Source organism: Micromesistius poutassou (genome assembly GCF_964030765.1).
Source record: "Micromesistius poutassou genome assembly, chromosome: 5".
NCBI lineage: Eukaryota > Metazoa > Chordata > Actinopteri > Gadiformes > Gadidae > Micromesistius > Micromesistius poutassou.
The window spans coordinates 18,683,944-18,698,532 of record NC_140275.1 but is presented as its reverse complement, the minus strand read 5'-3'; the positions used below and the strand labels follow the sequence as shown (position 1 = coordinate 18,698,532).

At 49.9% G+C, this 14,589-nt stretch overlaps 1 protein-coding gene across 1 annotated transcript in view; it reads left to right on the top strand.

Moving 5' to 3' along the window:
- Nucleotides 1-2,026: 2,026 nt before the first annotated feature.
- LOC311343336 (ankyrin-1-like) overlaps nt 2,027-14,589 on the top strand; it is a gene marked incomplete at both ends in the record, with an annotated part of 34,839 nt that continues 22,276 nt past the window's right edge. The window contains 17 exons of the mRNA XM_084468203.1: nt 2,027-2,095; nt 2,409-2,510; nt 5,388-5,486; nt 5,778-5,876; nt 6,232-6,330; nt 6,708-6,893; nt 7,606-7,704; nt 8,483-8,581; nt 9,046-9,144; nt 9,866-10,063; nt 10,666-10,764; nt 11,585-11,683; nt 12,036-12,134; nt 12,552-12,749; nt 13,449-13,547; nt 13,843-13,941; nt 14,096-14,293. Of these exons, the coding sequence (XP_084324329.1) occupies nt 2,027-2,095; nt 2,409-2,510; nt 5,388-5,486; nt 5,778-5,876; nt 6,232-6,330; nt 6,708-6,893; nt 7,606-7,704; nt 8,483-8,581; nt 9,046-9,144; nt 9,866-10,063; nt 10,666-10,764; nt 11,585-11,683; nt 12,036-12,134; nt 12,552-12,749; nt 13,449-13,547; nt 13,843-13,941; nt 14,096-14,293 (2,040 nt within the window). The remainder of the gene's footprint in view (nt 2,096-2,408; nt 2,511-5,387; nt 5,487-5,777; nt 5,877-6,231; nt 6,331-6,707; nt 6,894-7,605; nt 7,705-8,482; nt 8,582-9,045; nt 9,145-9,865; nt 10,064-10,665; nt 10,765-11,584; nt 11,684-12,035; nt 12,135-12,551; nt 12,750-13,448; nt 13,548-13,842; nt 13,942-14,095; nt 14,294-14,589) is intronic.

Sequence of the window (14,589 nt, the reverse complement as noted above, 5' to 3'; positions counted from 1 at the left end):
CGCCTACATACTCACACACCCACATTCCAGCACACATACACACACTCATGCACACACAAAGCCATAGTGGTAGCTATTGACTGCAGATGAACTGCTTGATGATGGTTACTGTAGTAACAGCTCTGTGTGTGTGTGTGTGTGTGTGTGTGTGTGTGTGTGTGTGTGTGTGTGTGTGTGTGTGTGTGTGTGTGTGTGTGTGTGTGTGTGTGTGTGCGTGCGTGCGTGCGTGCGTGCGTGTGTGTGTGTAATGGTCAGACTTAGGTAGGTCTCCCAGTAAATAAGGAGAGTCCTGCTGCCATAGAATTTGACTGGTGGTCTTTCTTTTTAATTGGATTATAGTTTGTATTCAGTGTTTTGGTGTTTCTCTTTTTGTATATAAGAGAAAGGACAAAAAGTACAGACACAGATCCAGTCACACCGCAGCAGAGGGAGAATATAATAAATCATCGCAGAACAAATTGAAAATCAGAAAACAGAGCGCCATTGCTTACGTCAGGTGGAAGAACAAGGAGAGATGTTGACATGTCTGCGTCATAAAGCATGACTCCCTGTCTGTCAGGACGTAGGCGTGTCTCCTGCAGCAGAGCTCCATGCTGCCGCCCCAGAACCCGCGATACGGACGTCGTCCCCCTCGCCCCAGCGTTTCCTCTCCTCCTCCCAGCGGCCCTCCGCTGCTCCCAGGCTCCGTGGCCCTCCGCTGCCGTCCTGCTGAGAGACGACCTAAAGTGTCATTTGTTGCCATGCCTCCTGGTGGAGCATGTGGTGCCTTTTATACTGCAATCTCCTGAAAGAGAAAGAGAATGGGAGAGAGAGGGGGGGAGAGAGAGAGAGAGAGAGAGAGGGGGGGAGAGAGAGGGGGGAGGGAGAGAGAGAGAGGGGGGGGGGGGGAGGAAGAGGGGGAGAGAGGAGAGAGAGAAGAAAGAGAGGGAGAGAGAGAGGGGGGAGGAGAGGGAGAGAGAGGAGAGAGAGGAGAGAGAGAGGGGCCGGGTGCAGCTACAACAGAGTTTAAAGAACAACGCAGCAGCGCTCTATACGACTGCTCACACAGGGCTCAGTGTGTTTCCTCCTCTCATGCGTTGTGTGTGCTGTAACACCCAGCCAACCCCCTCTCTGTTTCTCTTTTCATGTGTTGCAATGTGGTTGATTTGGCTGCTTTGATGTTTAGCCTTTAGCCCTGTTAGTTATTAGGCTTTTCAGTGCAGATGGACACCTTTGAATCAAAACACTATATATCTTTATATATCTATGAACATATCGATATAAAGGTACATATCTATAGATAGCGAATACACAATGATTAATCTTTGGAGTGAGAAGGAAGGGGAGATGGCTGCTGAGATAGAGGGGGAGGGAAGGGGAGGGGGGGAGATTATGTAAATGAAACGGAGAGGTGGATGGTTTGCCGCAGTGAAGTCTCTTACACACGTGGTTCCCCTCTCCCCCTTTATCTCTCTCTCACCCCCATCTCTCTCTCTCTCTCTCTCTCTCTCTCTCTCTCTCTTTCTCTCTGTGTCGCTGTGTGTCTCTCAGACCAAAACACAACACGGTGTAAATGCCAGCCCCATGTGTCAGAGCATGAGCCAACACTGTCACACAACACAGGCACACACACACACACACACACACACACACACACACACACACACACACACACACACACACAGGGGCATGCACACAAATGCCCTCGCACACACACTTGGATGCATGCATGTGCATTCACACGCACACACACAAGCTCATCAGCTCATCAGTCTATGTCATAATGCTCTCCGTCTGTCTGTTACTGTCAGCTATACCTCTCTCTCTCTCTCTCTCTCTCTCTCCCCCCCTCTCTCTCTCTCTCCCCCCCCTCTCTATCACTGTCTCTCTCCAAATATATTTTGTGGCTTAAAAAGGGGCAGGGAGGGGAGGACTGGTATGTATGTGTCCTTCAATCACACACACACACACACACACACACACACACACACACACACACACACACACAGTGGCGTACTCACACGTCTTCACTCCCATGTAAGAGACCATGAGAGAGACCATGAGGGAAGGAGCCAGCCAATCAAACGGCTGGGTCCTCATCATCAGGAGGATGGAGGCATTGAGAGGAAGCCTGGGGGAGATCCATTGATCACATTCATGTTTTTATTGACCATGACAATAACACAACTCTCCCCGTCCCCCTGTCTCTCTCCTTTACACCTCTTTATTCCCCTCTCTCCATTCTGTGTGTTCTCTCTCTGTTTCCTCCCCCCCTCTCCCGTCCCCTCTCCACTCCCCTAACCTGTCCCCTCTTCTCTCCCCTCTCCTCTCCTCTCCCCTCTCCTCCCCCCTCTCCTCTCCTCCCCCCTCTCCTCTCCCCTCTCCTCTCCCCTCTCCTCTCCCCTCTCCTCCCCCCTCTCCCCACTCAGGCGGATGCAGGAAACAGCTTCCTGCGGGCGGCCCGCTCTGGGAACCTGGATAAGGCCCTGGACCACATCAAGAACGGCATCGATATCAACACAGCCAATCAGGTGAGAGACCCAGTCCAAACTCCAGAATGCTGCTACATAGTTCTAGTTTCTACCAGGTTATGTGTCATGTAGAGTGGTAAGTTTGAGTGGACCGTGTTAAAACCACCACAGTGGAATGATTCAAATTCAAATTAAACTGAAATCCACTTTCAGTAATGATTAAGGCTGAGCTCAGAGCATCCAATCAAATACTGGAGCTCCTGCCATGGCTCGCATTGTCTGACAACTCTCTAAATGGGAGGGCTGGCAATGGAAAATGTTTGCTGTGCAAAATGTCTTTCTATTGCATTTCTGTCTGATTTAAACACCAATATACTCAGCTCAATTACTAGGTGTGTAAACTAGGGCTGTACAAATTTATTGTAAAAGGGCCACTTCTACTTCATTTATTCAAAATAAGTTTTTTGTTTGTACTACTTTAATGTTGAATCAATACTTTTGTCAATGTGATACAAATAAACAAACTATATATATATTTCATGGTTAAATGAACCTCAGATATTTACAGTAATGTTTATCTTGAATTATTCCTATTTAATGTATGTTCCTTTGGCATGTCCATTGCATGACGTATTGATGAGTGTTGTGTGTCCATGTCTTTGCCAATGCATCCATAGAACAGTGTGTATTGCTGACGGTAAGCAGCGCTATCTGTAGTTAAAGAAGCAGCTAGTACGTCCAGGGTCTCCCGAGAGGACAGGAAATAGAGCAGGGGCTTCTCCTCCTCCATCTTGCCTCCTCCACCCTGACGGCTGTTCCCAGGTGGCTAGCGTGCTACGAGGCTAGCGTGCTACGTGGCTAGTGCCTCAGGCTCCCAGCGCGGGGCCCAACGTGTGTGTGTCTACGTGTGCACGCTGTCCTAGAGTAGTCACCTGAAGCTTACCTTTTGCTACAGTGCTGTCAGGATCTGCATGAGAGAAGGACCCATGGAAACAGTGTTTTAATCAGGCAGAGAGCTATGTGATGCCTGTTTACTGGCTGTTATTGGTATTGGATACTCCCTTAGGGCAATGAAGGGAGACCCCACATGGACAAACACGGAACTACAGGACAGAAAAAATACCTTAGTCACCAACTAAGTTATGATACAGATATATGTAGAAAAATATTGTATCCAATTGTTTTCATTATGATGGCTACATTTTTTTTTTTATAATTTCAAGAACTGAATGTGTGTTCCTATAACTGAAGGAGTTCTGTGATTCAGCCGGTGGGTTGCGTGATGTGTTGTAGTGTCAGTGGGGTGTTGGAATATCCCTGTGTAGTGTCAGTGTGGTGGGGCTGGGGGTGGTGGTGGTGGTGGTGGTGTGTATAGGGTGGTGGTGGTGTTGTGAATAGGGTGGTGGTGGTGGTGGTGGTGGTGGTGGTGGTGTGAATAGGGTGGTGGTGGTGGTGTTGTAAACTTGTTGGCAAGCCACCCCAGCTTCAAGGTCTGCCAACGAGTCACGAATGAAGACATAAAGCCTATGCTTATATATTTATACCATAGATTTCACTGCAGGTTTATTATTCATATCATGAGTCAACAAAGGAAGATTATTCAGAGTTCTGCCACAAGAAAGGATCTGTGGAATTCAACTCTTCTTATAAGCAAACTAAATTATGCATTGCATGTCTGCCACGACTAACTCACTGGCAACCCCTCGCCCTGAAACAACCACTACCTGCGCCCTCACTCCTCATCTCCTCACTCCTCACCTCCTCAGCTCCTCCCTCCCTACACCCTCACTCTTTACATCCTCACTCCTCACCTTCTCACTCCTTTCCTCCCCACTCCTTACATCCTCACTCCTCAACTCCTCATTCCTTACATCCTCACTCCTTACCGCCTCATTCCTCACCTCCTGACTCCTCACTCCTTACCTCCTCCCTTCTCACTCCTCACTCCCTATGATTCTGTCTTGTATTTTGTTTCTCAGTGCAACAATTATTATTTATCCTTTGTTCTGTGACAACTGTTTGGCCCTCGGTGTGTCCCCCCTCTCCCCCCCCTCTCTCTCCTCTCTCTCTTCTCTCTCTCTCTCTCTCTCCCCCCGCTCTCTCTCCCCTCTCTCTCTCTCCCCTCTCTCTCTCCCCTCTCTCCTTTCTCCTCTCTCTTCTCTCCTCCCCTCTTTCTCTCTCTCCTCTCTCCTCTCCTCTCTCTCCTCTCTCTCCTCTCTCTCCTCTCACCCCTCCCTCTACCCCCCCGCCCCATCCCGTCCCGTCTGCAGGAGTGTGCAGGATGGCCGTGGTCTCCCGACTCAGAGGAATAATATCAGTGGCGTGGGAAAGGTCCAACCTCACATGTCCTGTGCAGCTGTAGGAAGGCTGTGTGGGGTCAGACCTATCCTACACTGCTCGTATTCTTCCCGCCTTCGAGGCCACCCACCCCACGCCTGCCACCCTCCTCCCCTCCCTCCCCCTCCTCTTTTGATGTCATTATTAACCAACCGTCTACCCCCCCCTCCCCCCTCTCCCCAAACTGAATTGCCAAAACAAGTCTCCACGCCGGTCCTCCTCAGCCCTAGACTAGTTATTGTTGTGCTGTTGTTGGCCCGGCCGTGGGGTTTGATGTGACCCTGGGGTTTGATGTGGTGGGGTTTGACCCTGGGGTTTGATGTGATCCTGGGGTTTGATGTGGTGGGGTTTGACCCTGGGGTTTGATGCATGCCTGCCTGGTCTGTAAGTATCTGCCTGGCTTGGTTTCGCCGTAACGTGCTGATGTTGTTTTTTATGTTGCTCTGGATTTACGTTACTTATTTTGTTATAGTAATAAGAACCTGCGTTGAGGTCTACTCTGCTTTCTGTTTTCTGTCTTTCTCTGTCTCGGTCTCCCTCCATCTCTCCCTCCGTCTCTCTCTCCCGCCCTCTCTCCCTCCCTCCCCTTCCCTCTCTCAGAATGGGCTCAACGGGCTGCACTTGGCCTCTAAAGAAGGCCATGTTAAGATGGTGCTGGAGCTGCTGCACAACGGCATCGTCCTGGAGACCACCACAAAAGTAGGACCCAGAGAGCCTAGAGCCTAGACACAGTGTCACCTCGCCTTCTGAATAAACATCATCAAAAAGTTCCTCTTCAATGTAGTTTGGCAATGTATCAAAGTGTAAATCCCCGGGCCTGATACACTGCCAATGCAGGATAAAAAATAGCCATAATAACCATAATAGCCATAATAACATCTCTCTCTCTCTCTCTCTCTCTCTCTCTCTCTCTCTCTCTCTCTCTCTCTCTCTCTCTCTCTCTCTCTCTCTCTCTCTCTCTCTCTCTCTCTCTCTCTCTCTCTCTAATAGAAAGGGAACACAGCTCTGCATATCGCCGCCCTGGCGGGACAGGAGCAGGTGGTGGCCGAGCTGGTGAACTACGGTGCAAACGTCAACGCTCAGTCTCAGGTGAGAGGCTCCTGCAGGCCCCCTGTGGAGGCCCCTGGAGCAATACAGTCCCTCTTTGGAACGCAGAAAGATGCTGGACCAAAGCTTTTGACCTCTTATCCTTCTGCGGTTAAATTCACTATTGTCACATTCATAACGATACCATTCTAACATGGATATGTGTTGTTTCTTTATGTGTTGATTTCCCCTGTTTGTGTGTGTGTGCTCATATGTGTGTGTACTCATTTGTGTGTGCGTGTGTCTTTGTGTGTATGCGTGTGTGTGTGTGTGTGTGTGTGTGTGTGTGTGTGTGCTCATGTATGTGCTCATGTGTGTGTTGTGTGTGCCTGTTCCTGCCACACAATACCCGGAGCAGAAGGGCTTCACACCCCTCTACATGGCCTCTCAAGAGAATCATCTAGAGGTTGTGAAGTTTCTCCTTGAGAACGGAGCCAATCAGAGCATTCCAACTGAGGTACGATCAACCTATCAGTGCTCTCCTCACAGATGACTCTTGCACTACTACTCCCTGCACTACTGGGTTCTACGGTCCAGCTATATCTAACTATATGTCTACTAGATTGTTTTCTTTATCTTTATTTACTGACTTTAAAGAAGTAGATAAAGGCTCATCAAGACAGAACCTATAAAAACATTTATTTTTATCGTTAACATAATGTGTAATGTAGCAGCCTCACGGTTTGCAGTCTCTCAAGAACCTGAACCATCCCCAGTATCCTCGTCAATGCACTTTCCTGGCCCATCTGAGCTGAGAGGTGGCATGGTTCTAAGCCGACTCAGTTCCCTTCCTGAGCCAGGTGTCGATAGTAACTCTCCCCCGCCCCGGTCCAGGATGGCTTTACCCCTCTGGCCGTGGCTCTTCAGCAGGGACACGAGAACGTTGTCGCCCTGCTCATCAACTACGGCACCAAGGGCAAAGTCCGCCTCCCCGCGCTGCACATCGCCGCGCGCAACGACGACACGCGCACCGCCGCCGTGCTGCTACAGAACGACCCCAACCCGGATGTACTCAGCAAGGTACCCCCAGGACCTGTCTGTCTGTACCCCTACAGCTGCCTGTCTGTCCCCCTAGGACCTGTCTGTCTGTACCCCTATGACCTGTCTGTCTGTACCCCTACAGCTGTCTGTCTGTCCCCCTAGGACCTGTCTGTCTGTACCCCTACGACCTGTCTGTCTGTACCCCTACAGCTGTCTGTCTGTCCCCCTAGGACCTGTCTGTCTGTACCCCTACGACCTGTCTGTCTGTACCCCTACAGCTGTCTGTCCCCTACAGCTGTCTGTCTGTCCCCCTAGGACCTGTCTGTCTGTACCCCTACGACCTGTCTGTCTGTCTGTACCCCGCCACCCCAGAACCTGTCTGTCCCTACCGCAATAGTTACTAGAGGGCCTGTCTGTCTGTACAACAATAGTTACGAGAGGACCTGTCTGTCTGTACTGCAGTAGTTACTAGAGGTCCTGTCTGTCTGTACAACAATACTTACAATTCTAGGTGACCTGTCTGTTTGCTTGTACCTGTCTGTTTGCTTGGACCATGTCTCTCAGCCTCTTTACGTCCCTCTACAGCTATATTCACCCGTTTAAAAACAACAACAACAACAGCCACATCAGTAATGTCCAGCTCCTTGGTTTCTGTGTAGCTTCAGGCTGAGCACACTGTGGGCCGTTCAACTGTCCATCAGTCTCCTCAAAGTGTGGTCTGGCTGATGGTTTATTTGTGTTTCCCCTGCAGACTGGCTTCACCCCACTCCACATCGCAGCGCACTACGAGAACCTCAACGTGGCCCAGCTGCTGCTCAACAGGGGGGCCAACGTCAACTTCACCCCCAAGGTACCACCAGACCTCTCGGTCCGGGACCAGGTCTCAGTCTGGATTGGAAACATGATTGTTGTATATCGATACCTTTGTGTGTGGGGACCCTGGTTTATATGGCTAGAGGCTAGGTGCTTGCTACATTTCCGGTTAACTTCTAAATGCTAACGTGCTTGAAAGCGATCTTTTCACGTCATGCTATCTACACAATCAATATGTCATATGAAAACAAAGACTCCAAGGAGACCAACGGTACAATACAATACAATTTTTTTTGTTGCCAGTAGATTACTGTAATATTACAGCGGCATGCCATATGTTGAGATTACAGCAAGCTAGCTGTATTTATATGATACAGTAATACTACAGTAAATAAACAGGACCTTACTGGCAAAACTGCTGTGAGTACTTTACTGTAATTTTACTGTGAAAAGTTTTACTACTGTAGATATAGATCTAGAACGGTTTAATACCACGAGGTCAGAGACCCAGCTGTGGTGCAGACCCCAGCTGCTGGCAGGAGGAGGACCTGAGGAGCTCAAGAGGGCAGGAAGGGAACACAGGGCTGCGTTCCATTGGTAGTCCCCCTTCCCCTCATCCTTCCCCTCATCCCTCCCCTCAGCCCTCACTGTAACGTAACGCACACAGAGCCACCGGATAGCAGAGGGGAAGGAGGAGACACAAGAGGAGAAGGGAAGAGGAGAAAGAGGGGGAGGGCCCAGGTGTGACCCTGTGTGTGTGTGTGTGTGTGTGTGTGTGTGTGTGTGTGTGTGTGTGTGTGTGTGTGTGTCTCCAGAACGGTATCACTCCCCTCCACATTGCAGCCAGAAGGGGGAACGTGATCATGGTGAGGCTCCTCCTGGACCGAGGAGGACAGATCGACGCCAAGACCAAGGTGTGTGGACCAGTCCTCTATAATGATAGAGAGGTTTTAATGGAAAACCAAACATTGAAATAACTTATTTTACATGAAAAGTATAAAAGTTTTTTTACTTTTTAAAGTTTTCAAAAAGTAGGATAAGTTATAAATATGAACTCAAATTGCCCTCTATTGGTTAAACGCATGCTATGAATGAGTAACATGTTATTGACGTTTTTTGTTACTGTTAATGTCAAGACATTGTCAAGACACAAGACACATGACATTCTGCCCCCCCCCCCCCCATATCTGATTGAAGCGAGTGGGAGGGGCTTATACAAGAGAACGAAAGCCTGCCAATCAATATGACCGCCCTTAAATCAAATACAGCGGTGCACCAGATGTGAGAACATGTTTTTTAATTGGACAGAGGTGAGGGTCAGGCTTAGTGAGTGCTGTGTTAACGAGCCCACGTCCCTGTCCCCCCATGTCCTCTGCAGGATGAGCTCACCCCCCTGCACTGTGCAGCCAGGAACGGACATGTGAGGATCATCGAGATCCTGCTGGACCATGGGGCCCCCATCCAGGCCAAGACCAAGGTGAGCCCCCTAGACCCCCCCCCCACACCCTCCACATCCATCCTGATGGGGACTTCTGATTGGATGGCATTGTGTATTTGTGTTTGTTTTTCTAAACTAAAACGAGTTGAGCTGTTATACTATGAGGTCCTTGACATCATTGCAACTGTTCGCCTGTGTGTCTGTCCGTGTGTGTGTCTGTCTGTGTGTGTGTGTCTGTCTGTGTGTGTCTGTCTGTCTGCGTGACTGTCTGTGTGTATAGGTCTGTGTGTCTGTTTGTGTGTCTGATTCTGTCTGTGTGCGTGTGTCGGTGTGCGTGTCTGTATGTGTGTGTGTCTGACTGTGTGTCTATCTGTGTGTGTGTGTGTGTGTGTGTGTGTGTGTGTGTGTGTGTGTGTCTGTCTGTCTGCGTGTGTGTCTGTCTGTGTGCGTGTCAGTCTGTGTGCATGTGTGTCTGTGTGTGTGTCTGTCTGTGTGTGTGTCTGTGTGTCTGTCTGTCTGTGTGCGTGTCTGTCTGTGTGCGTGTCTGTCTATGTGTGTGTCTGTGTGTGTGTGTGTGTGTGTCCCTGTTTCTGTCTGTGTACGTGTCTGTCTGTCTGTCTGTCTGTCTGTGTGCTTGTCTGTCTGTTTGCGTGTGCCTGTCTGTGTGCGTCTGTGTGTGTCTGTCTGCCTGTGTTGGTTCCATCTCATCTGTGGTCCTCTATACTTCCCCACCCACCCTGTCCTGATGTCTCTCCCCCAGAACGGCCTCTCCCCGATCCACATGTCAGCGCAGGGCGACCACATGGACTGCATCAAGCAGCTGCTGCAGTACAACGCCGAGATCGATGACATCACCCTGGACCACCTGACGCCCCTGCACGTGGCGGCCCACTGCGGCCATCACCGCATGGCCAAGGTGCTGTTGGACAAGGGCGCCAAGCCCAACTCCCGCGCCCTGGTGAGTCCTCATGTCGGATGACGTCACACCCTTAGCTTCTCCGAGCTAACTAGTTGCTGTTACTAGTTCCCTCCGTCGCTTACTCTGCAAAAACGTTTTATCTTGTTCCGATCCCATCCTCATTGCCACTGTTGTATATTGGGTATACTAACATTAACGAGACAGACACAGACGTCACTCGTTACCTATTTATTGACAACCTGAAAACTTGGCTCTGCCGCATAGCGACCATACGTCAACTGGCTACCTCAGGATAGCTAGTAGTAGGTTACTGTACACAGCAATGGCACTACTGCCCCTAGTGGTCAGATGTAAGTATCCCACACTGCAACAATTCTTATCTCACATTCATCACTAATTGATTTAAAAATACAACATTCTGGCCAAGTATCAAAATAATGAAATACCCCAAAAATTTTACCCAAGTCATTCTAAAATCTGGGAATCTCGTGATGCATTTTTACTAAATTACTAACTGAATTTAAAGAGTGATAATTGTAGGTCAGAGATTTCACATAAAAGTATATTACACAAATTTGGCTCAATTTGCACCAAATTGTATGACACTCATGGCGTGTGAACCCTTGGCTCTCTCTCCCCAGAACGGTTTCACTCCGCTGCACATCGCCTGTAAAAAGAACCACATGCGGGTGATGGACCTGCTGCTGAAGCACTCTGCGTCGCTGGAGGCCGTGACCGAGGTGAGACCACACGTCAGGAGGACCGTGGCTCCTCCATCCATTGAAGGCCTTCTGAATCCTACACCAGTACTTTGTAACCTCCAGTCAGGATGCTAACTATGGCCTTCTACCTGATGGTGGCTCCTCATGGCGGTCCCTTCCTCCCAACCCAGGCCCTGCCCTTGGGACTGCCATGAGGATGGGGGTGGGAGGAAGCCTCTTCCTCCCAGGGGCCTGGGGCCTGGGATGAGCTTCAGAACGCCTACACTCAAGGATCTTGTGTCTCTGAGCATTAGATCCGTCCGGTCAAAGCACACTATGGATGAAGAGGCGGCATTTTTAGTTATTTGGCTGCAGGGTTCTCTCCTGTTTATTTGAATCAATGCCAGGTCCTTGTGAAACATATCTTGTTTTTTCCTGTACTGCCTGTTTTGCTTTATTTTGTGTGATGCTACAAATCAGGTCTCTTGCCTCAATGAGACTCACCTTTATAACTAATAAGACAAGTGAGACAGTGAATATAACAGGTGAGACAGTGAATATAACATAGGTGAAACTGTGAATATTACAGGTGAGACAGTGAATATGAGGTGAGACAGTGAATATAACAGAGGTGAGACAGTGAATATGAGGTGAGACAGTGAATATAACAGAGGGGATACAGTGAATATGAGGTGAGACAGTGAATGTAACAGAGGTGATACAGTGAGTATGAGGTGAGACAGTGAATGTAACAGAGGTGATACAGTGAATATGAGGTGAGACAGTGAATGTAACAGAGGTGATACAGTGAATATGAGATGGGAATGTAACGGTCTCCTTACGTGTGCTCTCTCTACAGTCTGGCCTCACCCCGCTCCACGTGACCTCGTTTATGGGTCATCTGAACATCGTGAAGATCCTCCTGCAGAAGGGAGCTTCACCCAGCGCTTCCAACGTGGTGAGTCTGCAGAACCAAACCTTCTGACCCACTTTGGCTCTGAGATGGATGTCTCCCCAAGCCTTAACGTCAGTCATTGGATTTTGCCGTCCCATGCAAAATGCAGATAACGACCTACTCAATGTTGACCTTGACCCACGGCTCTCAATCTCAACACTACGGTTGGCCACCATTTGGGCTAAAAGCCTGGCTTGCTGAATCTGTTGAGTTGATGAACAGAAATTGATAATTTCATGCTTTGACTCTATTTTATAATACCAATAATATGCTGTGAATTAAGCTGAGCTGATTGGAGTGGCTAGTTACTATGGCAACAGGCCTGACGATGATGCCGCTGTGTGTGTTTGAGCAGAAAGTGGAGACCCCTCTCCACATGGCGTCGCGGGCTGGACACCATGAGGTGGCTGAGTTCCTCCTGGAGAACGCAGCGCCGGTGGATCCTAAGGCCAAGGTATGACACGATGTATCACCACGTGTACCCTCACATCAACCGGTTACTTCTGGTCACTGCTACAAACTCATACATAAGGCTATAAGGCTATAGGATAACTGAATAGTCCTTCCTGTTGATTATGATCTGGTGACTATTTATGCCTTCTGTATTAGCAGAGGGTCGCATGGTTTTCTTTCTGAAAGCTACATTGCTGCCTCAGTACATTTCAACTTTCCAACACCATCTCTAATGAAAGACTCTTAATCACAAGTGTGGAATTGACAGCCGTCTTCAGATATGTTGTCCCACTCGGAGTCAGTTGGAGTGATTCTCCCCGGTCCTTAGCGTCTCAACATCTCACCACACACTCAGTGTGACTGTGGATGGACAGGGTGAGCAGCAGTCCAGGCTAACCCTAACCCCTCGTCTCCCCAGGACGACCAGACGCCGCTGCACTGCGCGTCTCGGATGGGCCACAAGGAGGTGGTGAAGCTGCTCCTGGAGCACAAAGCCAACCCCAACGCCACCACCACGGCGGGCCACACCCCCCTGCACATCGCCGCCCGCGAGGGCCACGCCCAGACCATCCGCATGCTGCTGGACATGGACGCCCAGCAGACCAAGATGACCAAGGTACGCGGCCACGCCCTCACACCCTGCTGCACCTCGTCACTCACTGACACTGCTCTACCGTGGCCCGTGTGTGAATGTGTGAATGGGTGAATGTGTGTTTGAATGTGTGAATGTGTGTGTGAATGGGTGAATGTGTGCGTGAATGTGTGTGTGAATGTGTGAATGTGTGTGTGAATGGGTGAATGTGTGTGTGTGTGTGAATGTGTGTGTGAATGCGAGGCACGGTTTGTAAAGTGCTTTGACTGTGCACTAGCAAAGCGCTGTGTAAATGTGGTCCATTTACCATCACAGTAATATTACAGTAAACATTCACCCCGGTTCCCCAGGGCTGATCTGCCTGCTCTATCTCTACTCTAGTGTCAGACCACTCTCTGTTGGCTCATTGATCTCATCCATGGTGTTTTCAGAAGCTAAGGAGGTCCTGTATTCATCAGGCCGTCAGACACACGTCCTTAACGGCCTGCAACCAGGCGGTTGTTGTGTGGTTGGCCATGGCTCCTGAATATAAATATTAAAAAATAAGATAAAATAATAATAGATAAAATACTTTTCAAAATTCACTGTATCTCTCTCTCCTGGTGGTCTACAGAAAGGCTTCACTGTACTGCTTATGAACTGTATCTCTCTCTCCTGGTGGTCTACAGAAAGGCTTCACTGTACTGCTTATGAACTGTATCTCTCTCTCCTGGTGGTCTACAGAAAGGCTTTACTCCGCTGCACGTGGCCTCAAAGTACGGCAAGGTGGACGTGGCCGAGTTGCTGCTGGAGCGAGGGGCCAATCCCAACGCTGCTGGCAAGGTACTGGACGCCCTCCAGGAGAGACTCCTGGCCCGAGATGACAATGTGATTGGCACTGGGAGGGGCCCTTCTTGAGGGAGAGCCTCAAGAATGGCGTTCCCCAGACATTGCCCTTGGATGGTAGGAGGGCTCTCCCTCCCAGGGCCTGGGGACCGCCAGAAAGATCCTTTATCTAGGACACCAAAACCACTACCTAGATGTAACTTTCTCTAACCGTACCTCTGTCAATGTAACAATCCGTGGATCTCTGGATCTGTGAACTAAACAGGATGTGTGTCTGTGTGTGCTTCTATAGAACGGTCTGACTCCACTACACGTGGCCGTTCATCACAATAACCTGGATGTGGTGAACCTGCTGGTCAGCAAAGGAGGCTCCCCACACAGCGCTGCTCGGGTAGGACGCGCACACACACACACACACACATACACACACACACACACACACACACACACACACACACACACACACACACACACACACACACACACACACACACACACGTTTTACCAGGTACCAGAGTGCTCACTGCCCTGTGTCTGTGCTCCAGAACGGCTACACCCCGCTCCACATCGCCTCCAAGCAGAACCAGGTGGAGGTGGCCAGCACCCTGCTGCAGTACGGGGCGTCGGCCAACGCAGAGTCCCTGCAGGGGGTCACGCCGCTGCACCTGGCCTCCCAGGAGGGACGCCCCGACATGGTGGCCCTCCTCATCTCCAAACAGGCCAACGTCAACCTGGGGAACAAGGTGAGCCCACCGGGACCAACCGTCTCATCTTACCCTAAAACCCCTTAAAGATGACCGTTTGAAAGGGCTCCACAGGTGCACTCTCGCTGCTACTCAAACCACAGCACAGCACCAACAGTCTCTGCACATCTCAAACCACAGCACAGCACAAACAGTCTCTGCACTTGGTCTAAATGGGAAATGACGTCACCTGGCACCAGTTTGAGCCAATCAGAAAGAGCACTTGCACTGAAAGTAGTTTCCCCTGTGATAGTGCCAACTGGCTCAGACTAGACGATAATGATGGATAGGACCTG